At 40.8% G+C, this 17,374-nt stretch overlaps 1 protein-coding gene across 3 annotated transcripts in view; it reads right to left on the bottom strand.

Moving 5' to 3' along the window:
* syt9b (synaptotagmin IXb) overlaps positions 1-17,374 on the bottom strand; it is a 48,822-nt gene that overhangs the window by 5,402 nt on the left and 26,046 nt on the right. The window contains exons 5-8 of one of the 3 annotated variants that reach the window (XR_003832423.1): positions 2,457-2,577; positions 2,107-2,282; positions 1,722-1,851; positions 1-15 (exon numbers count right to left, since the gene is read on the bottom strand). Coding sequence is in view for 1 of the 3 variants with exons in the window: in XM_029434653.1 (XP_029290513.1) it covers positions 1,722-1,851; positions 2,111-2,282; positions 2,457-2,577 (423 nt within the window). In the remaining 2 variants the exon portion in view is untranslated. The remainder of the gene's footprint in view (positions 16-1,721; positions 1,852-2,106; positions 2,283-2,456; positions 2,578-17,374) is intronic. The other 2 variants (XR_003832422.1, XM_029434653.1) reach the window with 2 other exon arrangements.

Here is a 17,374-nt window from a genome sequence, read left to right as displayed (position 1 = left end):
TTCAACCTGTACCACCTATAAAGGAAGTAAAAGCAGCAGTTTAGACCAGCTTTTAACTTCCAACTGTAGTCTGTTGTTTTCTCCAGAGAGAGTTGAGTGTCATCATGCATGACAGTGTGAAGCTCTGAAGAAAGCAAGCTGTTGTTGAAACATCCTCACATCCATCATTCTAAAGTGCTCTCGTATTCTTTACTAGTTATTAAACCTGTTTACCCAGCATGTCATTGTGTGTCATTTGTCATGCTTTATTAGGGAGGGGTTAGAATAAAATATCTGTGTCATGGTGTTTTTCTATTAGATTGTAAAATAGGGGTAAAAAAAGGTTTATGTTACTGTATTCATTTGCAATGTAATGTTTTTGAATTGGAAATGTAATGCTAAAATCAACATATACAAAGTTAAAGATTAAAAAGAAAAAATCTCAATTTTAGATTTAAAAATAAATCTAATCTGACCACTAATACTAATAACTAGCTTTTAAATATTAAACAATTTGCTTTGATTAGATTAGATTAGATTTTCCTGATTTGAGTTAGAAATGTCATTAGAAAGCTGAATAAAATCAGACATGTTCATTAGAGATGGAATAATATTCACGGGGTCTTTAGCCTCTGTCATAGTGAGCATCGTCAGACCTCCTGTGGCAAAAATAATGATGCGTCAACAGTCCTCATGATGACCTATGTTAACGGCTAACAAGCTAGCCAGTGTACATTACATTTTATGGCAGGCTAAACATGCCACATCTCTTAAATTCTTCAATAGAGAAGAGACCAGCAGATGCTAATGTGTGTTATAGCTGATGATAAGCGTTACATTTACCCAGACAGCAATCCCTTTTGAAGCGTTTTATCTTCTGATTCCTTCAACTGAATACCAATAGATTTAGCTTTGACAACTCAACATAAATATACATGAATCAGTCCAGCATCTGTTTTAGCGTGCTCTGTTTTTTTTAATGAGTGTGGGCAGGGAATTCAAAAATAGAAACAGCTCAGTGAATGTAGCCACCTCTGTGTGTGTCTCTCTCTCAGTAAACTAGGTGCCTCTGTTGTGGCAATCCCAGAAAAAACCGGTCAAGTATACAAAGGGTTAAGCAGTATTTTTTATATACTACTAAACCACTAGGCCATGACCACCCTAAGATACACAATAATATAAGGTTATAAGATATTTATAAGATATTTTATTTAAATATCCCTACACAAGTATGTATGTTTACTTGAATACTTTGCTATCTTAGCCTGATAATGAGTCTGAATGGCTGTATTGTTTAGACTCTGAGGTCTGGGACCAGGCCACTTATTTCTAATACTGTACATGAAATTAAACCCATTACAGTACAAAGTGTAGACCAAAGGTCCTTTACCTCTACTGCATCAAAAATTAATACTTTTTTATTTGTGCAAACATCAGCAGTGAACGGTCATTCTGACTTCATGTTGATTATATACCTCATTTTTAGTCATGCTAGTGTACATGGTAAACATTATACCTGCTAAACAACAACATCTTAGCATCGTCATTGTGAGCATGTTAGCATTTTGACATTAGCATTTAGCTCAAAGCATTGCTTTGCCAAAGTGCAGTCTGACAAAGATGCTAGCATGGCTGTAGATTCCTTAGATGATTGCATGAAAATGATCATTATTAAAGAGTGGTTACATTGTAAGAGTGTTACTCAGGGAATGCATTGTACCTTTATACAAAGCTGCCCATACCTCTATGAGTGGATGCCAGTGTGCAATGGGTTTCCGTGGGTATGACAACATCTCATTCCAGTGGTCTCGCCCTAGGCTCTCTGCCTCATTGCCCACCCTGCATACCCCGATCACTTCATTGTGTCCGACTCTGCGGAACAGAAAGAACAACACATGGAGATTCCATAACGTTGCATCAATGTGATGTAGATAAAACTAATACACGTAGGTAGAGGTGTCTAAGTTTTAGTGCAATGCAACAAGACAACACGGTAAAACTGAGCTTGCTCTGCAGAGCAAACATAGCTGCTCAAATTGGGAATTTTTCTGATTTTGCATCTGTCCAAGGTAGTTGTTGTCCCACCATTGGCACTGTACAAAAAGGCATTGTACATAGGTTACTTACTAACCGATCATAGTCCATGACAGCTATGAGCAGGCTAATCTGGTCGATGTTCTCAGGAGGAACATCAAACACAATGGCCTCATTGTACACTGGGTTCAGAGTGTTACGCTTGGTTGACGTCTTTCTCTTCTTTAGCCTCCGGCCTTCACACATCAGGGACACTTTCACATATGGATCTGGAGAAAGTTAACATGTACAATGACAAAGGATGACAAAATGTCTTGGCATGGAAAGCAGTTCAACTAAATATTATATATTGACTAATAATATTGAACCACTTAAATAACTTATGTGTATATTTGACTCCACTACCTCTCAGTGGAAACATTGCTATTTCAGTCAGCACCCACCTGAAGCTCCAGTGATGTCCATGGCTTTGAGATTTCTGGCTTTGATCATGGTGATGGTGAGCCTGCCAGCCGTGGGGAGATAGCACAATGAGAACATCAGCTCTCCTAGGTCCACATTGTCCTGTAAAGAAATATATACAATTGTTATATTAGTACTGTTCATTCTCCTATTATCAACATTTTAAAGACAAAAAGTGATTTTTGTTGGCACATTTCTACAATCCTTGGCACAATACCAGCATTCTACTATACAAGCTGAAACAAATCAACACAGCTCAAGAAAATTAACCCGACACAACCTGATAGTTTGTTACATAGAACCATCTGAGAAGCCATCATTGGAAACTGTTTGGAAAAGGGAAGGCATTTCCAAAAACAACATCTGTCTATCACCGTATAGCACGACCTAACTTCAACCAATCAGATCAACGTCAGTGGTGGCTTCAGTACTGTTCTTTGCCACTTAAACCACGCCTGTAGCTGCCAGTAGCTCCTCACAGGACGCTGGTTGGTCTGAACCACTGTGGTTTGGACACAAATGCATTACTTGAAGCCTAACAATATGTTTGATCTCGTGGTGCTACAATTCTCTTGTGATATTGCAAGAATCCAGCTGCCGTGCAAGGTAAAAGATTTTTCTTGCATACAGACTCCTTTTTAGAATCAATAAAAACATTGGATTTGTAATGTTAAGCTTGAGCAACTAGTTAAACATTAAGTTAAGATAAGGTTTAACCAAGTTAATCAAAATATGTTGAGATTTAGTCATGGTGAATTAACCGATGAGTCAAAGCCCTGAAAATCAATGGGTGGATTCAACAGACGGCACATTATAATGTTACACAAGTCTTTGCACCTCAGATATGGATCATGCCTGTGACACCTCCAGTAGAAAAAATACGGAATACATTTTAATTACATCTGCAACATGCAGTAACTGCATGACTCATCATTATTCAGCATGTTTTGTTTACAGGAATGTCATGTCCTGTGCCTTTAAATGAGATGCAACCTGGTTTTGGATATTTGTTGCATCTCTAAATCAGTGTTTGGTTAAACTTGTGGAGTCTGCTATCTGGTCAAACTACTCCTGTCTTTCTGTGAGAATATCCCTGCTTTCACAACTTATCCACAGTCACACACATGCCAAGCTCTTCTCCCAATTAACACATCTGAAAATAACGTGTGATGGTGTGAGAGTGAGTGGTGCATTTATTAAACACAAAACCTCACTGGTTTCTAGTTTTTACGCTCTCTCCCACACATCGAGCTGACACAGAGCTCCCTGTTACAAAATCTGGAATAGGAAGTGAAAAGAGCAAACATTTTACAACATGTTGGTCACTTAATCACAGGATAAAAAGGCAATTGTAGGATGTGGTTCCAGCTGTTTTAACATCGACAAATACAAGTAATTCAAATCAATAACTTGTAATATAGTAAAAAAATATCTCTTGCTACTCTGAATTCAGCTGCTTTATGTTTCAACAGACACAGATGCCAATCAGGTTAACACAAATATCTAATGTGTCTTAATGCATTCTGTCCAATCAGTGATTAATACACAGGATGTTAGGGATTTTGCAACCGATTAGATAGAAAGGCTGGGTCAGATGTACTGGTTATACTGAAAAATCATCATATTACACCGACACACACACACACAACACACACACACACACACACACACACACACACACACACACACACACACACACACACACACACACACACTTATTAGGATGCTACTGCTCTGGGTCTCCTGCTGAAAATCGCTGAAAATCAAATTGAACAAATGAGTTGATTCATCATGGATGTCAGCATCTACATGCCTGCAGGTCCAGAAACACACATATGCACACACACACACACACACACACACACACACACACACACACACACACACACACACACACACACACACACACACACAGACACAGATAGAGTTGTCCATGATCTGTGACATTCTGATATTCTATTGGATGAGATAATGAATCGCACAAGTTGCTGAAGCAGAATCCATGTCTGACACTGCACCATCATTATTACTTTGAGACTCAGGCATTAATGATGTAAAGCTTATGATGGTTCCAAGGTGTAACACACATATACATGTTGGCAAGTGCAGGACACTGACAAACACAGACAGGCACTCCCACAACATTTTTGGCAAACCCTTTAGCTCTCTGCAGATAATATGATATCCTCGATCCATCACACACACACTCACGCTGCACACTTAAATTTCTCAGACTATAGAGTGCCGCTCACTACTCATCTGAGCACTCAAATCAAGCCTGCGGTCAGAATTATGGTCACTTGTGAATGAAATTAGAAAGGTGCTCTAAAGAGCTCCAATAAAGCACAGAGAGAGTGTGGACAGTCCATCTACTCCCATAATAATACTAGCACCTTCTCTCCCTCAGGAGCAGCGAGGCTTAATCTACAAGCCTCTCTTGCTGTGTCTCTAACAATCACAGGCTCAGTCTTCTTCGATTTCTCTCCTCTCTTTCTCAATCCTTTGTCTCCTCCTTCTTCTTTGTAGCTCCCTCTCAGTGTATGTGTGCCTGTTCTGGGATTATTGAAATTGTGTTATGTTTAACATGTGTCACTATGACTTTTCCCATAATTCCTGATGATCCACATAAGCACGGGTCCCCTTCTGCCAGAAAGGTGTAAGTTTGTTCTTATGCTGTTGAAGGTAGGCACACTCCCTCTGTTTTGTGCCATTGAATAATAATTAAATCAAATCAAATGCAAATGTATTTCTATAGCCCAATATCACAACTTACACATTTGTCTCAGTGTGCTTTACAGATTGTACAGGATACGACACCCTCTGTCCTTAGACCCTCGCATCGCACAAGGAAAAACATAATTAAAGGGAGAAAAATGGAAGAAACCTCAGGGAGAGAATAATAATAATAATAATAATAATAATAATAATAATAATAATAATAATAATAATAATAATAATAATAATAATAATAATAATAATAATTTTGTTTGTTTGTCTTTTTTAGACCCAAAACATAAAAGCACATTGCAGGTACAGGCACTGGTAGTCAACAGGAAAAGTATGTTTGAAGGTTGTGTTTTAAGAAGTTTCTTTTCTGGATGCTTTTCAAAGCTCTTCAGGCACAGCATTCCAAAGTCGGGAGGCACTGTAACAGAAAGCTCTGCCGCCCATAGTTTTCAGCGGGGTTGGTTTTTGAAATATTGTGAAGGTGAAAAAAAATAGGTTTTAGGAATGTTATTGATATGTGATACAAATGAGAGCTGACTGTCAAACATGACACCAAGGTTTTTGACAGGAGAGGACGGAGATGCTAGTGTTTGGTCAATTGGTATATTTAGGTTGCTTGCTTTGTTAATAGTTGAATCTAAATCATTTCTGTTTTGAACAGTTAAGTTTGTGCTGCATCCAAAGAGAGGTTCAGAGAGTCAGGCTTTGTTGATTCAAATTTGAGTGTCGTCTGCATAACAATAGAATCCCAGCCCATGTTTCCTCTTTATGTGTCTGAGAGGCGCAACGTAAACGTAACATAATGTGGGCCCAAAGCAGAACCTGGGGCTCCTTGTTTTACATGTGCTGATCAACTGGCCCGCATGATGACAGATTGAGAACGGTCTGTCAGGTATTCAAAACACATTAGCTCAGTTCTTGATATGACCGGAAATGTTTCCATGCGGTCGAGTAAAATGGAATGACTGACCGTATCAATGGCTACATTTAAGTCAAAATACTGATGGCTCCAGAGTCAGCTGACAACAGGAGGTTGTTGGTTACTCTGACAAGTGCTGTTTCAGTACTGTGACCAGTTCTGAAGTCCAGCTGAAAGGGATCTAACAAGTGGTGGGTGGTGACAGTTTTTTGCGGAATAATGGCAGAACTAAGAGGTAAGTAGGAACAGGATCATGGGAGCAGGTATTTAGATATTGCTCTTTGGGCTTTAAAGGTAGAAAATAAACCTGATGTAACATATTGTGAAATGCAGTTAAATGCACAATACAGTATGTCATTTTGGTGATTAAAACCTGTAAAACGCTGAAATAAGCAGTTTCATGTTAATAATCTGTGTTTCTCTGATACTGTTCAGATGCCGCTACGGTTTGCTCAGCTTGTTTCTCTTGTAACTTAAGATCCAGACGTTCCATGACTAAAATCCTTTATCCGGTTAAAATATGTAGTTTAAAAACGTCAAGTCATCCACTGTCCACCAATGTTTCCCCACCAATATACATGTGTAGGTATACGATAAGACAAGATAAGGTTTAAGATCACCTTTCCATTATCCTGCATACACACAGCGGAATGCATGAACCATTTGCTTTCGTGATTTTCAGGAAGTGTATTTTTCTCATTGAAAGTAGCTGATATGTTTACTCAGTAATCTCTGTTCCTAATGTTGCAAATAATTATTCTGCTGTCACCTCTGTCACCTAGACTGTGAAATACACTAGTCATAGCCTAGTTTGTGCACTTTTCATACTAATGTGCACACAGGAAGTGTATCCATGGCAAATCATTGTAGTTACAGGCTCATGCTGCTTCATTGCATCTCCTTAGCTTTGCATATAAAGCTAAAGGTAAAGGTAAATTACATATTATGTTTTCTCTTTAATTTATTTCCCTCCCAAAATTGATGCAGTCAGTCACAGTAGCTGGTTCACGTAATAGAAAAGGTAACACATTGTTTGGCTAGGTGTATAAGAGGTGAATATAAGTAATACCCTTATTTTCTATTTTTATTATTGTACTGAAATATAATGTTGGCAAGAAGTTAATACTTTTATGCTTCTTTTCATTTTTAAATACTCGCCCCACTTTCGGCATCATGTACAATTATATGCACTGTACGGAGAGGTCTGTGGTCTTTGGCCAAAATAACTGAAATGAGTTGACTCAGGTCTACAGTATGAGGACAAAAAGTAGGCATGACAGTTTGTTCAGCTCACTTAAACATTGCAGATCCTGTTACACAAGGGTTAATCGACAGTGCAATTCCTCTGCCTGGCTGGACATGGTGGAAGTAAATAAATCACTGCTGAGGCTGAACTTTAGCTGTATAGATTAATACACCCTGGCAGAATCAGGTTAGGCTAAAGGATCCTTCATAACTCTCAGTAAAGAATATTGAGACATTTACACGCAAACCTAGCTGGTTTGTAGTACATACAGTATACAGACATGAAACTGAATATGTTGCTGCTTTCAAAGAAAATTTCTACCTCACATGTTCAGATTGCAGCCAACTGAATACTCCTCCCTTTACCCCTCACTTTCCAAGCATAACGTAAAAACACGAAAGGCCCTTTAGAGCCAGAGTCTGGTTTGTTCATTCTGAACTACTGTAGAAACATGGCGAGGCAACATGGCAGGGTCCGTGAACAGGACCTTCTCCATATGAAGGTAAGGACAACACTACAAGTCATAGTTTCAGGTGATTATACAATAGTGAAAGCATAAGTTATATTCCATTTCTTCCAAATAGATCCCACTTAATCCTACATACTGGACCTTTAAGAAAATGTTTGACAATTGACTCGTATTCACTTTATTTGGCAAGAGTTACAGTAGCCTACTTAGCACACATACATTAGAATAGTGTCAATCTTCATCTAACTCTTGGCAAGTAAGTGATAAAAAATGTATACTATTTATTTTGAGGAAAGAGAAAAAGAGACAAGGTAGAGTAATGCCAGAGGAAGTGAGGGAAAAACCAATATGCTAATAGCAACATTAAACAATCATGGTGCACCGGATAAAACAAAAGTAAATGCTGTATGCTTTATGTTCAGGAGCTCCCACGGACTCAGTTGACCATAAGCATCTAGAGCATCATATTTCTCACTTAGTCCCTAAGGGCACATGGGAGGACAAGTGCTTGTTATATGGGACCATTTGTTATTGTTGGGAAATGGGAACCTCTTTAAGTGAATTAACCACACACACACAGACCCACTGCATATGAACATGCTGACCCCATTTATCAAGCCCCTAATTACAGACCAACCAGACTGCAGTCAATAGTATTGACTGGCCCTGTAGGAGCGGCAGATGTCTCTGAGCTCTTCAATGTCTTTGTCTCCAAATAATCTACAGCTGAGGAGAAAGAAGGGACATGCATCTAACAACATGATAGAGGTCCAAAAGCAAATTGAATCTACACATTATACAAGCTGGGAAGTCTCTTGACACTCCAACATCATTAAATACACTATATCTACACCAACAGAGGAAAAAATAAGGGAACTATCCATTGCCGTATATTTAATATACAAACGTTAAAATCTCAGGTGCTTGGTTGATTGACAGCATACTGAGCCAGATTGATTACTTAATAGTTCATAACAAGGTAGGACTGAGCAATAAGTCTGGAGAGTTTCCTCTAATTATACTGTTTCATTTTCCCTTTGAGTTTCAAAATATAAACAGCCGCTAACTCTCTATCGACTCGTAAAGCGAAGTTCTTGCACTAGTGTGTCCATCATGAAGGCAATGGGGAGCCAAATAACTAGGATCCCATTAATACAAAATAATAATTTGTTTGATCTATTTGTTAATTCCACTGAAGCATCATTCGAGTAGGGGTAAGGGGCAGTAAGGGGCAGAGTTGAGCAGGATTTGTTCCTGAGCCGGCATCAGTACATGTGGTTTCAAGAAAAGGATTCGTTCCCTGGTCCCTGCAGTCAACATGTCAAAGTGTACTTGGACAAGATACTGAACACCAAATAGCTCCCGATGGCATAGCCAACGGTGTGTGTTTGAATGTTTATTACTCCTGATGAGCAGGTGGCACCTTGTATGGACGCCTCTGCTACCAGGGTATGAATGTGTGTGTGTGATTGAGTGAATGCTGACTTGTGTTATAAATGTGCTTTGAGGTGCTATGGTTTTAACATGAATCCACAAAAAACAAGTAACAAGTTCAGGCATTGCAGACTGTTAGGACTGTGTCAATGATCCAATGACTGACACTTCACATTAGGAATAATTTATTCTGCTCAGAAATATGTGTATATTACAGTGCAGTGCATATGGCTAGGGATGGCTAGAGGCTCGCTCTGTGCCAGAAGCCATAATTAATGCACGCAGACTGGACCAGCGTAGGGTCCCTCCTTGGTATCCCAAGGGAGTTAGCCTAGTTCTGCTTGGGACATTGAGAGAGAGAGAGAGAGAGAGAGAGAGAGAGAGAGAGAGAGAGAGAGAGAGAGAGAGAGAGAGAGAGAGAGAGAGAGAGAGAGAAGAAACTTGTGGATGGAAATTAAACAAAAGAAACTGATAATCTGCGAATAACTTTAAAAGACTTAATAGCCTAAAGCATCAAAAAATTGCTAGCTAGCTAACTTGACAGTTGTAATCAGTTGGAAACCCATCCTACTGACAAAGTGTGTTCCCATGGAGATGGAACCATGCAACAGACCAACCAAGCCAGACAATCAGGTGGTCCTACTCGTGGAGTCCAACAGAAAATACTTGGACACCAAACGCCTCTTCCCGGGCCTCAACACCACAGCAAAACGCTGCCAAAACACAGGGCAGGATATGGAGCTGCTGAGACAGGACACATTGGGAGCCAGGAGGTTCCCTGACAGCAGGGTGACATCCAGTAGATCAACATGGAAATATCAAAGAGCTGTGCAGCCCTTCCAAATATCCACGTAACTCACCACTCCAACATCGGAACATGGGATCTCTATGACTCAAACAAGGCTGGGATGAAAAAATGTGCTTAAACATTAAAGGATCTTACCCTTGTTTGCAAACCCAACAGCCTCCCCCACTCAACTGCTACCCTCCGGGAATTACAGACCACCAAGATACTAACAAGAAAGTCGGAGGAACTCTACCTCCCACCCCACTCTTTTGTAGTGGAAATGCTAATGTGTAACAATCTGCTTGTTCTTTGGTGTCCTGTTTTATGTTGAAGTGTTCACTCCCCCTTGTTATATGTCTAGAGGTACTTCCTGTCTGTGTCTTTATCCTCCCTGTCTTTATGTGTTCCTCCTGTGTCCATTTACTCTGCCCTTGTGTTTCTGCCTTTCTCCCCAGCTGTGTCTTGTTCCCTCATTTGGTGTCTGTGTATTTAGCCCTGTCTGCCCCAGTGTGTTTTGTGGGATTGTCATTCGTGTTACGTCGTGTCCTGCTCGTGTCCTGCTCGTGTCCTGCTCGGTTCACGATTCAGACACGTCCTGGTTTCTCAGCATTAGATTGACACTTCATTTGAGCCAATCGGAGCTTCGATGGGTTTTTAAAAATATTAGAAAACAATGTCTTTATACTTCACTTACTCTGTGTGATTACTACTAACAGGGAATATGGGTATATAATAGTTATTTATAAATAAATACAAATACTATGTATTAATAAATATTATAATATGTACATGTACATGTACATATTGCACAGTTGGTGTACGCCTGGTGTTACTCTTAGAGAAACTTGTCCGATAAATTAAGTTTTTGTTCCTTTTTATCTGAAATTTGGTGGAACTTGAAACTTGATAACACTTGGTTCTATGTTTCTATTGTGTATTTCAGCTCGGGACTACCAGCTATACCCATCTTCAGACATCTTTTTCAACAAAGAAATTCTGGTGGAGTGTATTTTCTTCAAATTCAGTATATTCAGACCACTATTACTCAGTGCCAGAAGCACTTGAAGTGATTATTCACTGTTTTGCAAAAACAATAAGAGAGTTATCTTTTGAATGAGCCTAAAATCATGCAGCTGGTGTAAATGGTTGAAGAGCAGCTTTCAATTTACTTTGGGTATGTCGTTTGTAGGTATTTTTGGGTAAATTCACCCACCTTCTTTAAATTACAAATGATATTGATACTTTGATTCAGTTAGAAAGATGGTGTCTATGTGATACAGTTATTCAATGTCCCTTCGGCCACAATACAATCTCAGTGCCTTCAGTGAAGCTGAGCACAGAACACCATAGTAGAGACTCAGGAGGAATAATAATTTGACCAAAGGTGATCTCACCAAACACATTGTAGCTGTCAAACAAAGTAAAAAAGACATCTCTCCATCAGAGTAATCATACCATGAAGAAGAGTTATGTCACTTTCAAGCACAAGACAAAATACTTCTGTGTGGGGACTTAGATGCACAAACAGCTTCAGAACCTGACTGTACATACCACACGATCTGTTACTCCTCTTACAGTAGAGAACAAATGTGGGAAAGGAACCATATAATGGCAGTTCTCTCAGCTAAGAGGAAGTGTCCCATAGTTGCTCAAGGTAAACACATTATATCCCTAGTTGGAAAGGTCCAGTAGTTTGCAGGGCAGATTGCGGTCTGTGTTGGATAAATGGATGATTAAAAAGTGGAGTTTCTAACCAATTTATACTGACCTTACTTAGCTGAGACGCTCTTAGAGTCTGGAAGGTGTTAAAACAATATCTGTACAACAAGATTAGTGTGTGTGTATGTGTGTGTTGAAAGTTGGGAGCGTTATCACACAATGGTCTTTGCATTACTGTAATTACCGATGCAATAACAGGTCAGGGCTGGTTGAGTGCTGACCCAGCTAAGGATCGTGTTCTGGCTTTGAACTTGATTATGTGATGAGAAGCAAAGCGGTGTTACCGGTGTAAAAATCAAAGTCTCTCCCAAAAATCAGAGTAGTGCCCACACCCCAGACACCAGGGGTATGTTCCTGAAACACTCTGTTGCCGATTTCTAGTCCTTTGATAAAGTTTTCAGGGGTTCTTAGCATAAGACAAGTGACATGAACTCAACTACATACAAATGATAAGATATGAATAAAGTTTGATTCTGTCATGTCCCGGCCACTTGTCTAAATTGGGTTCTCCTTGTATTTCTGGCTTTAGTTGTCTTCCTATTTTATTTTGGTTTACTCACCCTTGTCTCTCCTTTCAGATAGCTCAATTCCTGACCTTGTGTGTTTCCCGCCTGTGTGCTTACCTGCCCTGATCAGTTTCACCTGTTCCTAATCACCTTCCTCCCCGTGTGTATTTAGTCTCTGCTTTCCCTTTTTTTTCTGTGCCAGTTCATCTTATCAAGTAAGCGGTCCAGCAGTAATCCAAGTGCTCTAGTTCTTGTTACCTTGTCTTGTCACTAAACATATATTTAGTCAAATGTTTTTTTTTATTCTGTTCTGTCTGGTTTTTGGACAGTTACCTATTTGTTTTTGCCTTTTTTAAGTAAAGGCTGTTGATTAGACCTCTTCTCTGTGGGTCGTGATTTTGGGTCCATTTCCTGCTGACACCCTGATATATTCATAGGTAAATGTATTGAAAACAGTATTTTTGACTTAATCATAATAGCAGTGTTGTTATATTGGATGGAAAACAGAAGAATGTCCAACTATTACAGCTTTACTTTTATATTGTGAATGTACAACTGACATACAGTACAGCTAATGTACAGTATGTTATGTAGAAGTATGACAGCAACCATCTAGTAGTAACTAGTAGGACTAGCTTCTATCAGTCTTGGAGCGGCAACGCAGAAACTTAATATAATTTACCTCTAGTTCTGTAACTGTTTATTCAAACCTGTGAGGCACGCTTATATTTTGTTGGGGAATAGAAGGGAAAAGACTGACCAAAATCACTTAAACCTCAGTTCAGGTCAACAGAGAAAGAAATGGACATGTAATTGGCATTTTTTTATATTGTATGCACAAAATGTACATGTTGGTTGTTATAATATCAGAGAATAAGCAACGATTATGTCACTATGACTGAAATAAAAAAATATACAGCCTGCACTGCGGCCCAAATTCTTTTCACAAGGAGAAATAATGTTAATTTCATTTCAAACAGTTAAATAAAACATTGAATAAATTAGCAGTCAAGAGTGCTGGCCTCATTCTTTAAGTAAATAGTTTACAGCCTCAAATCAGCTGAACCTTGTGTCCTCTCCCTTGACTCACTAGAGTATCTATTATTTCAAGAGATAAGGAGAAAGAAAAGAAGGAAGGGAGAAGGAAAGTAAAGAATGGAAGGATAAAGGAAGGAAGGAAATGAAAGTGAAAGTTACCAATGATCTTCTATTGGCATCAGACAAAGGACTTGTCTCTGTTCTTGTCTTGTTAGACCTCAGTGCTGCTTTCGACGCTGTTGATCATGACATTCTACTACAGAGACTGGAACATTGTGTTGGCATAAAAGGAACCGCACTAAGCTGGTTCAAGTCCTATTTATCTGAGCAATCTCAATTTGTATGTGTTAACGATAAATCCTCCATGACAGCCAAAGTCAGTCTTGGAGTTCCGCAGGGTTCTGTACTTGGACCGATTATATTCTCCTTATATATGCTTCCTTTGGGCAATATTATAAGGAGCCACTCTATAAACTGTGATTGTTATGCGGATGATACCCAATTATATCTATCAATTAAACCAGACGAAACCAATCAATTGGCTAAACTTCAAGCATGCCTTAAGGACATAACATAGCAACTTTTTTATGTTAAACACAGACAAAACTTAAGTTATTATACTTGGCTGTAAACGCCTCCGAAACACATTTTCTAATGACATAGAAGGTCTAGATGGCATTAATTTGGCCTCCAGCACCACCGTAGGGAATCTTGGCGTCATCTTTGATCAGGATCTGTCTTTTAACTCCCACATAAAACAAATCTCAAGGACTGCCTCTTTCATCTACGTAACATTGCAAAAATAAGACACATCCTGTCACAAAATGATGCAGAAAAACTAGTCCATGCATTTGAAACGGGATCATATTACTCCTGTATCAGCTGCTCTGCACTGGCTCCCGGTAAAATACAGAATAGAAATCCTTCTCCTGACTTACAAAGCAATTAATGGTCAGGCTCCAGCATATCTTAAAGATCTCATAGTACCTTATAAACCAACTAGAGCATTGCGCTCCCAGACTGCAGGGTTACTTGTAGTTCCTAGAGTCTCTAAGAGTACAATGGGAGCCAGAGCCTTCAGCTATTAAGCTCCTCTCCCGTGGAACCAGCTTCCAGTTTGTGTTCGGGAGGCAGACACCCTCTCCACATTTAAGAGCAGGCTAAAGACTTTCCTTTTTGATAAAGCTTATAGTTAGGGCTGGCTCAGGCTTGCCTTGGATCAGCCCCTAGTTATACTGCTATAGGCTTAGACTGCCGGGGGACACCTCCCTGCTCTCCTTCTTCTCTTCCTCTCTCCTCCCCTCCCTCTCTTCTTCTCCCTCTCTATCTGTATGCATTTATATAAATGTATGTTACTAACACAGCATCCGGGGCATCATCCCCGGAGTTTCTGTGTCTCTCATGTGGCAGTTTGCCACTGATAAAGTTTACGTCAGGATCAGGAATTGTGGCTGCGCCTGCTGCCCTGGTCCTGCTGGACACCGGGAAGCCTTTTTGACATTTTCCTGGATTCATCCATACTTTCTCTTTTTCAACACAACATCATTTCTGTCAAATGTTGTATTTGTACTATGTTGTTTATCCTGTACACACAACATCTATTGCACGTCTGTCCGTCCTAGGAGAGGGATCCCTCCTCAGTTGTTCTCCCTGAGGTTTCTTCCATTTTTCCCCCTTTAATTATGGGGTTTCTTTTAGGAAGTTTGTCCTTGTGCGATGCAAGGGTCTAAGGACAGAGGGTGTCGTAACTTGTACAGTCTGTAAAGCACACTGAGACAAATGTATAATTTGTGATATTGGGCTATATAAATAAATTTGATTTGATTTGATTTGAAATGAAGGATGGAAGGAAAGGAAGGAAGGAAGAACAAAGGAAGGGAAACAGGAAGGAATTAGAGATGAAAAGAAGGAAGGAATTAGAGAAGGAAAGAAGGAAGGAATGAGAGCATGAAGAAAGGGAGGAAGAGAGCATGCAAGTAAGAAAGGGAGTGAGAAAGGAAGGAAGGAGGGGAAGGAATGAAAGGTAGGAAGACAGAAAAGGAGGAAAAAACTTAAGAAGGAAAGCCAGATTGAAGGAAGGGGTGAAGGAACGTAAGGCCCTGTCACATATATCCGTATGGCAGAAACGCATGCCGGCGCATACGAAATATCGGCAATACGTTGATATAAATTAAGGGTAAGTTGTGATTGTTCGAAGGACGCAGACGATACGCCGAACACGCCAGACTTACGGCCCTGTCACACAGTTCCGTATGGCAGAAACGTATGCCGGCGTATATGAAAAGTAGCTCAAAATTTGTCAGAGTCCAAATACGTCCAACTTTTCCACAGCGGTGTTGTAGCTGACGTATACATAGCGAAAACATAACAAATTATTATATGTATGTCTAACCTATTGATAGCGTAAAGTATAGTTTAAGTATAGTTTGAATAAGTAAGCGTACACTTATTTATTTAAAACGTATCTTATCTTAGCTTGGCTGGAAAAGTGCCATTTGATTCACGTCATGCTAATGCGGGAGAAAAGCTAGAATGTACTCTTGTCGCAGCCTCTCAGCATCCTCCATGCTCACTGATGATGGTTGATGTTGGGTTGATGTATTCATCAAGACGTGCTGTGAAGAAGTGAGGATGAGCTACTCACAGGGACCCTATATACTATATTCGAACCCCAATAAGCTCCCAAAACGCTAGCTGAACGCTAGCTGTACTGTAGAAACACGTTTAATAAGTTACTCCGTCGTCAGGCATAAGTTTAACATAGTTTACGAATAGGTTATCCACTCGTTATCAATAAGTTAGCTGCAGGGTTCACCGTCAGCCGACGTAAACGTATCCATCCATCCATCCATCCATCGTCTACCGCTTATCCGGGATCGGGTCGCGGGGGCAGCAGCTCCAGTAAGGAACCCCAATCTTCCCTTCTCCGGGCCACATCCTCCAGCTCCGACTGGGGGATCCTGAGGCGTTCCCAGGCCAGTGAGGAGATATAATCTCTCCACCGAGTCCTGGGTCTTCCCCAGGGTCTCCTCCCAGCTGGACGTGCCTGGAACACCTCCCTAGGGAGGCGCCCAGGTGGCATCCTTACTAGATGCCCGAACCACCTCAATTGGCTCCTTTCAACGTAAAGGAGCAGCGGCTCTACTCCGAGTCTCTCACGGATGGCTGAGCTTCTCACCCTATCTCTAAGGGAGACGCCAGCCACCCGTCTGAGAAAACCCATTTCGGCCACTTGTACCCGTGATCTCGTTCTTTCGGTCATGACCCAGCCTTCATGACCATAGGTGAGGGTAGGAACGAAGATCGACCGGTATATTGAGAGCTTTGCCTTCTGGCTCAGCTCTCTTTTCGTCACAACGGTGCGGTAAAGTGACTGTAATACCGCCCCCGCTGCTCCGATTCTCCGGCCAATCTCTCGCTCCATTGTCCCCTCACTCGCGAACAAGACCCCGAGGTACTTGAACTCCTTCACTTGGGGTAATGGCTCATTCCCTACCCGGAGTAGGCAATCCACCGGTTTCCTGCTGAGAGCCATGGCCTCAGATTTGGAGGTGCTGATCCTCATCCCAACCGCTGCACACTCGGCTGCGAACCGATCCAGTGACTGTTGAAGGTCACAGACCGATGAGGCCATAAGGACCACATCATCTGCAAAGAGCAGCGATGAGATCCTCAGGTCACCAAACTGCAACCCCTCTCCTCCACGACTACGCCTCGATATCCTATCCATGAAAATCACGAACAGGATTGGTGATAAAGCGCAGCCCTGTCGGAGGCCAACATTCACGGGAAACGAGTCCGACTTACTGCCGAGTATCCGGACACAACTCTCGCTTTGGGCGTACAGGGATTGGATGGCCCTCAAAAGTGACCCCCTCACCCCATACTCCCGCAGCACCTCCCACAGTATCACCCGGGGGACCCGGTCATACGCCTTCTCCAGATCCACAAAACACATGTAGACCGGATGGGCGTACTCCCAGGCCCCCTCCAGGATCCTTGCAAGAGTAAAGAGTTGGTCTGTTGTTCCACGACCAGGACGGAATCCGCATTG

This window comes from Cottoperca gobio, chromosome 6, assembly GCF_900634415.1.
Source record: "Cottoperca gobio chromosome 6, fCotGob3.1, whole genome shotgun sequence".
In the NCBI taxonomy this organism is placed as follows: domain Eukaryota; kingdom Metazoa; phylum Chordata; class Actinopteri; order Perciformes; family Bovichtidae; genus Cottoperca; species Cottoperca gobio.
The sequence above is the reverse complement of the archived record's forward strand: the minus strand, read 5'-3'. Positions and strand labels throughout refer to the sequence as shown.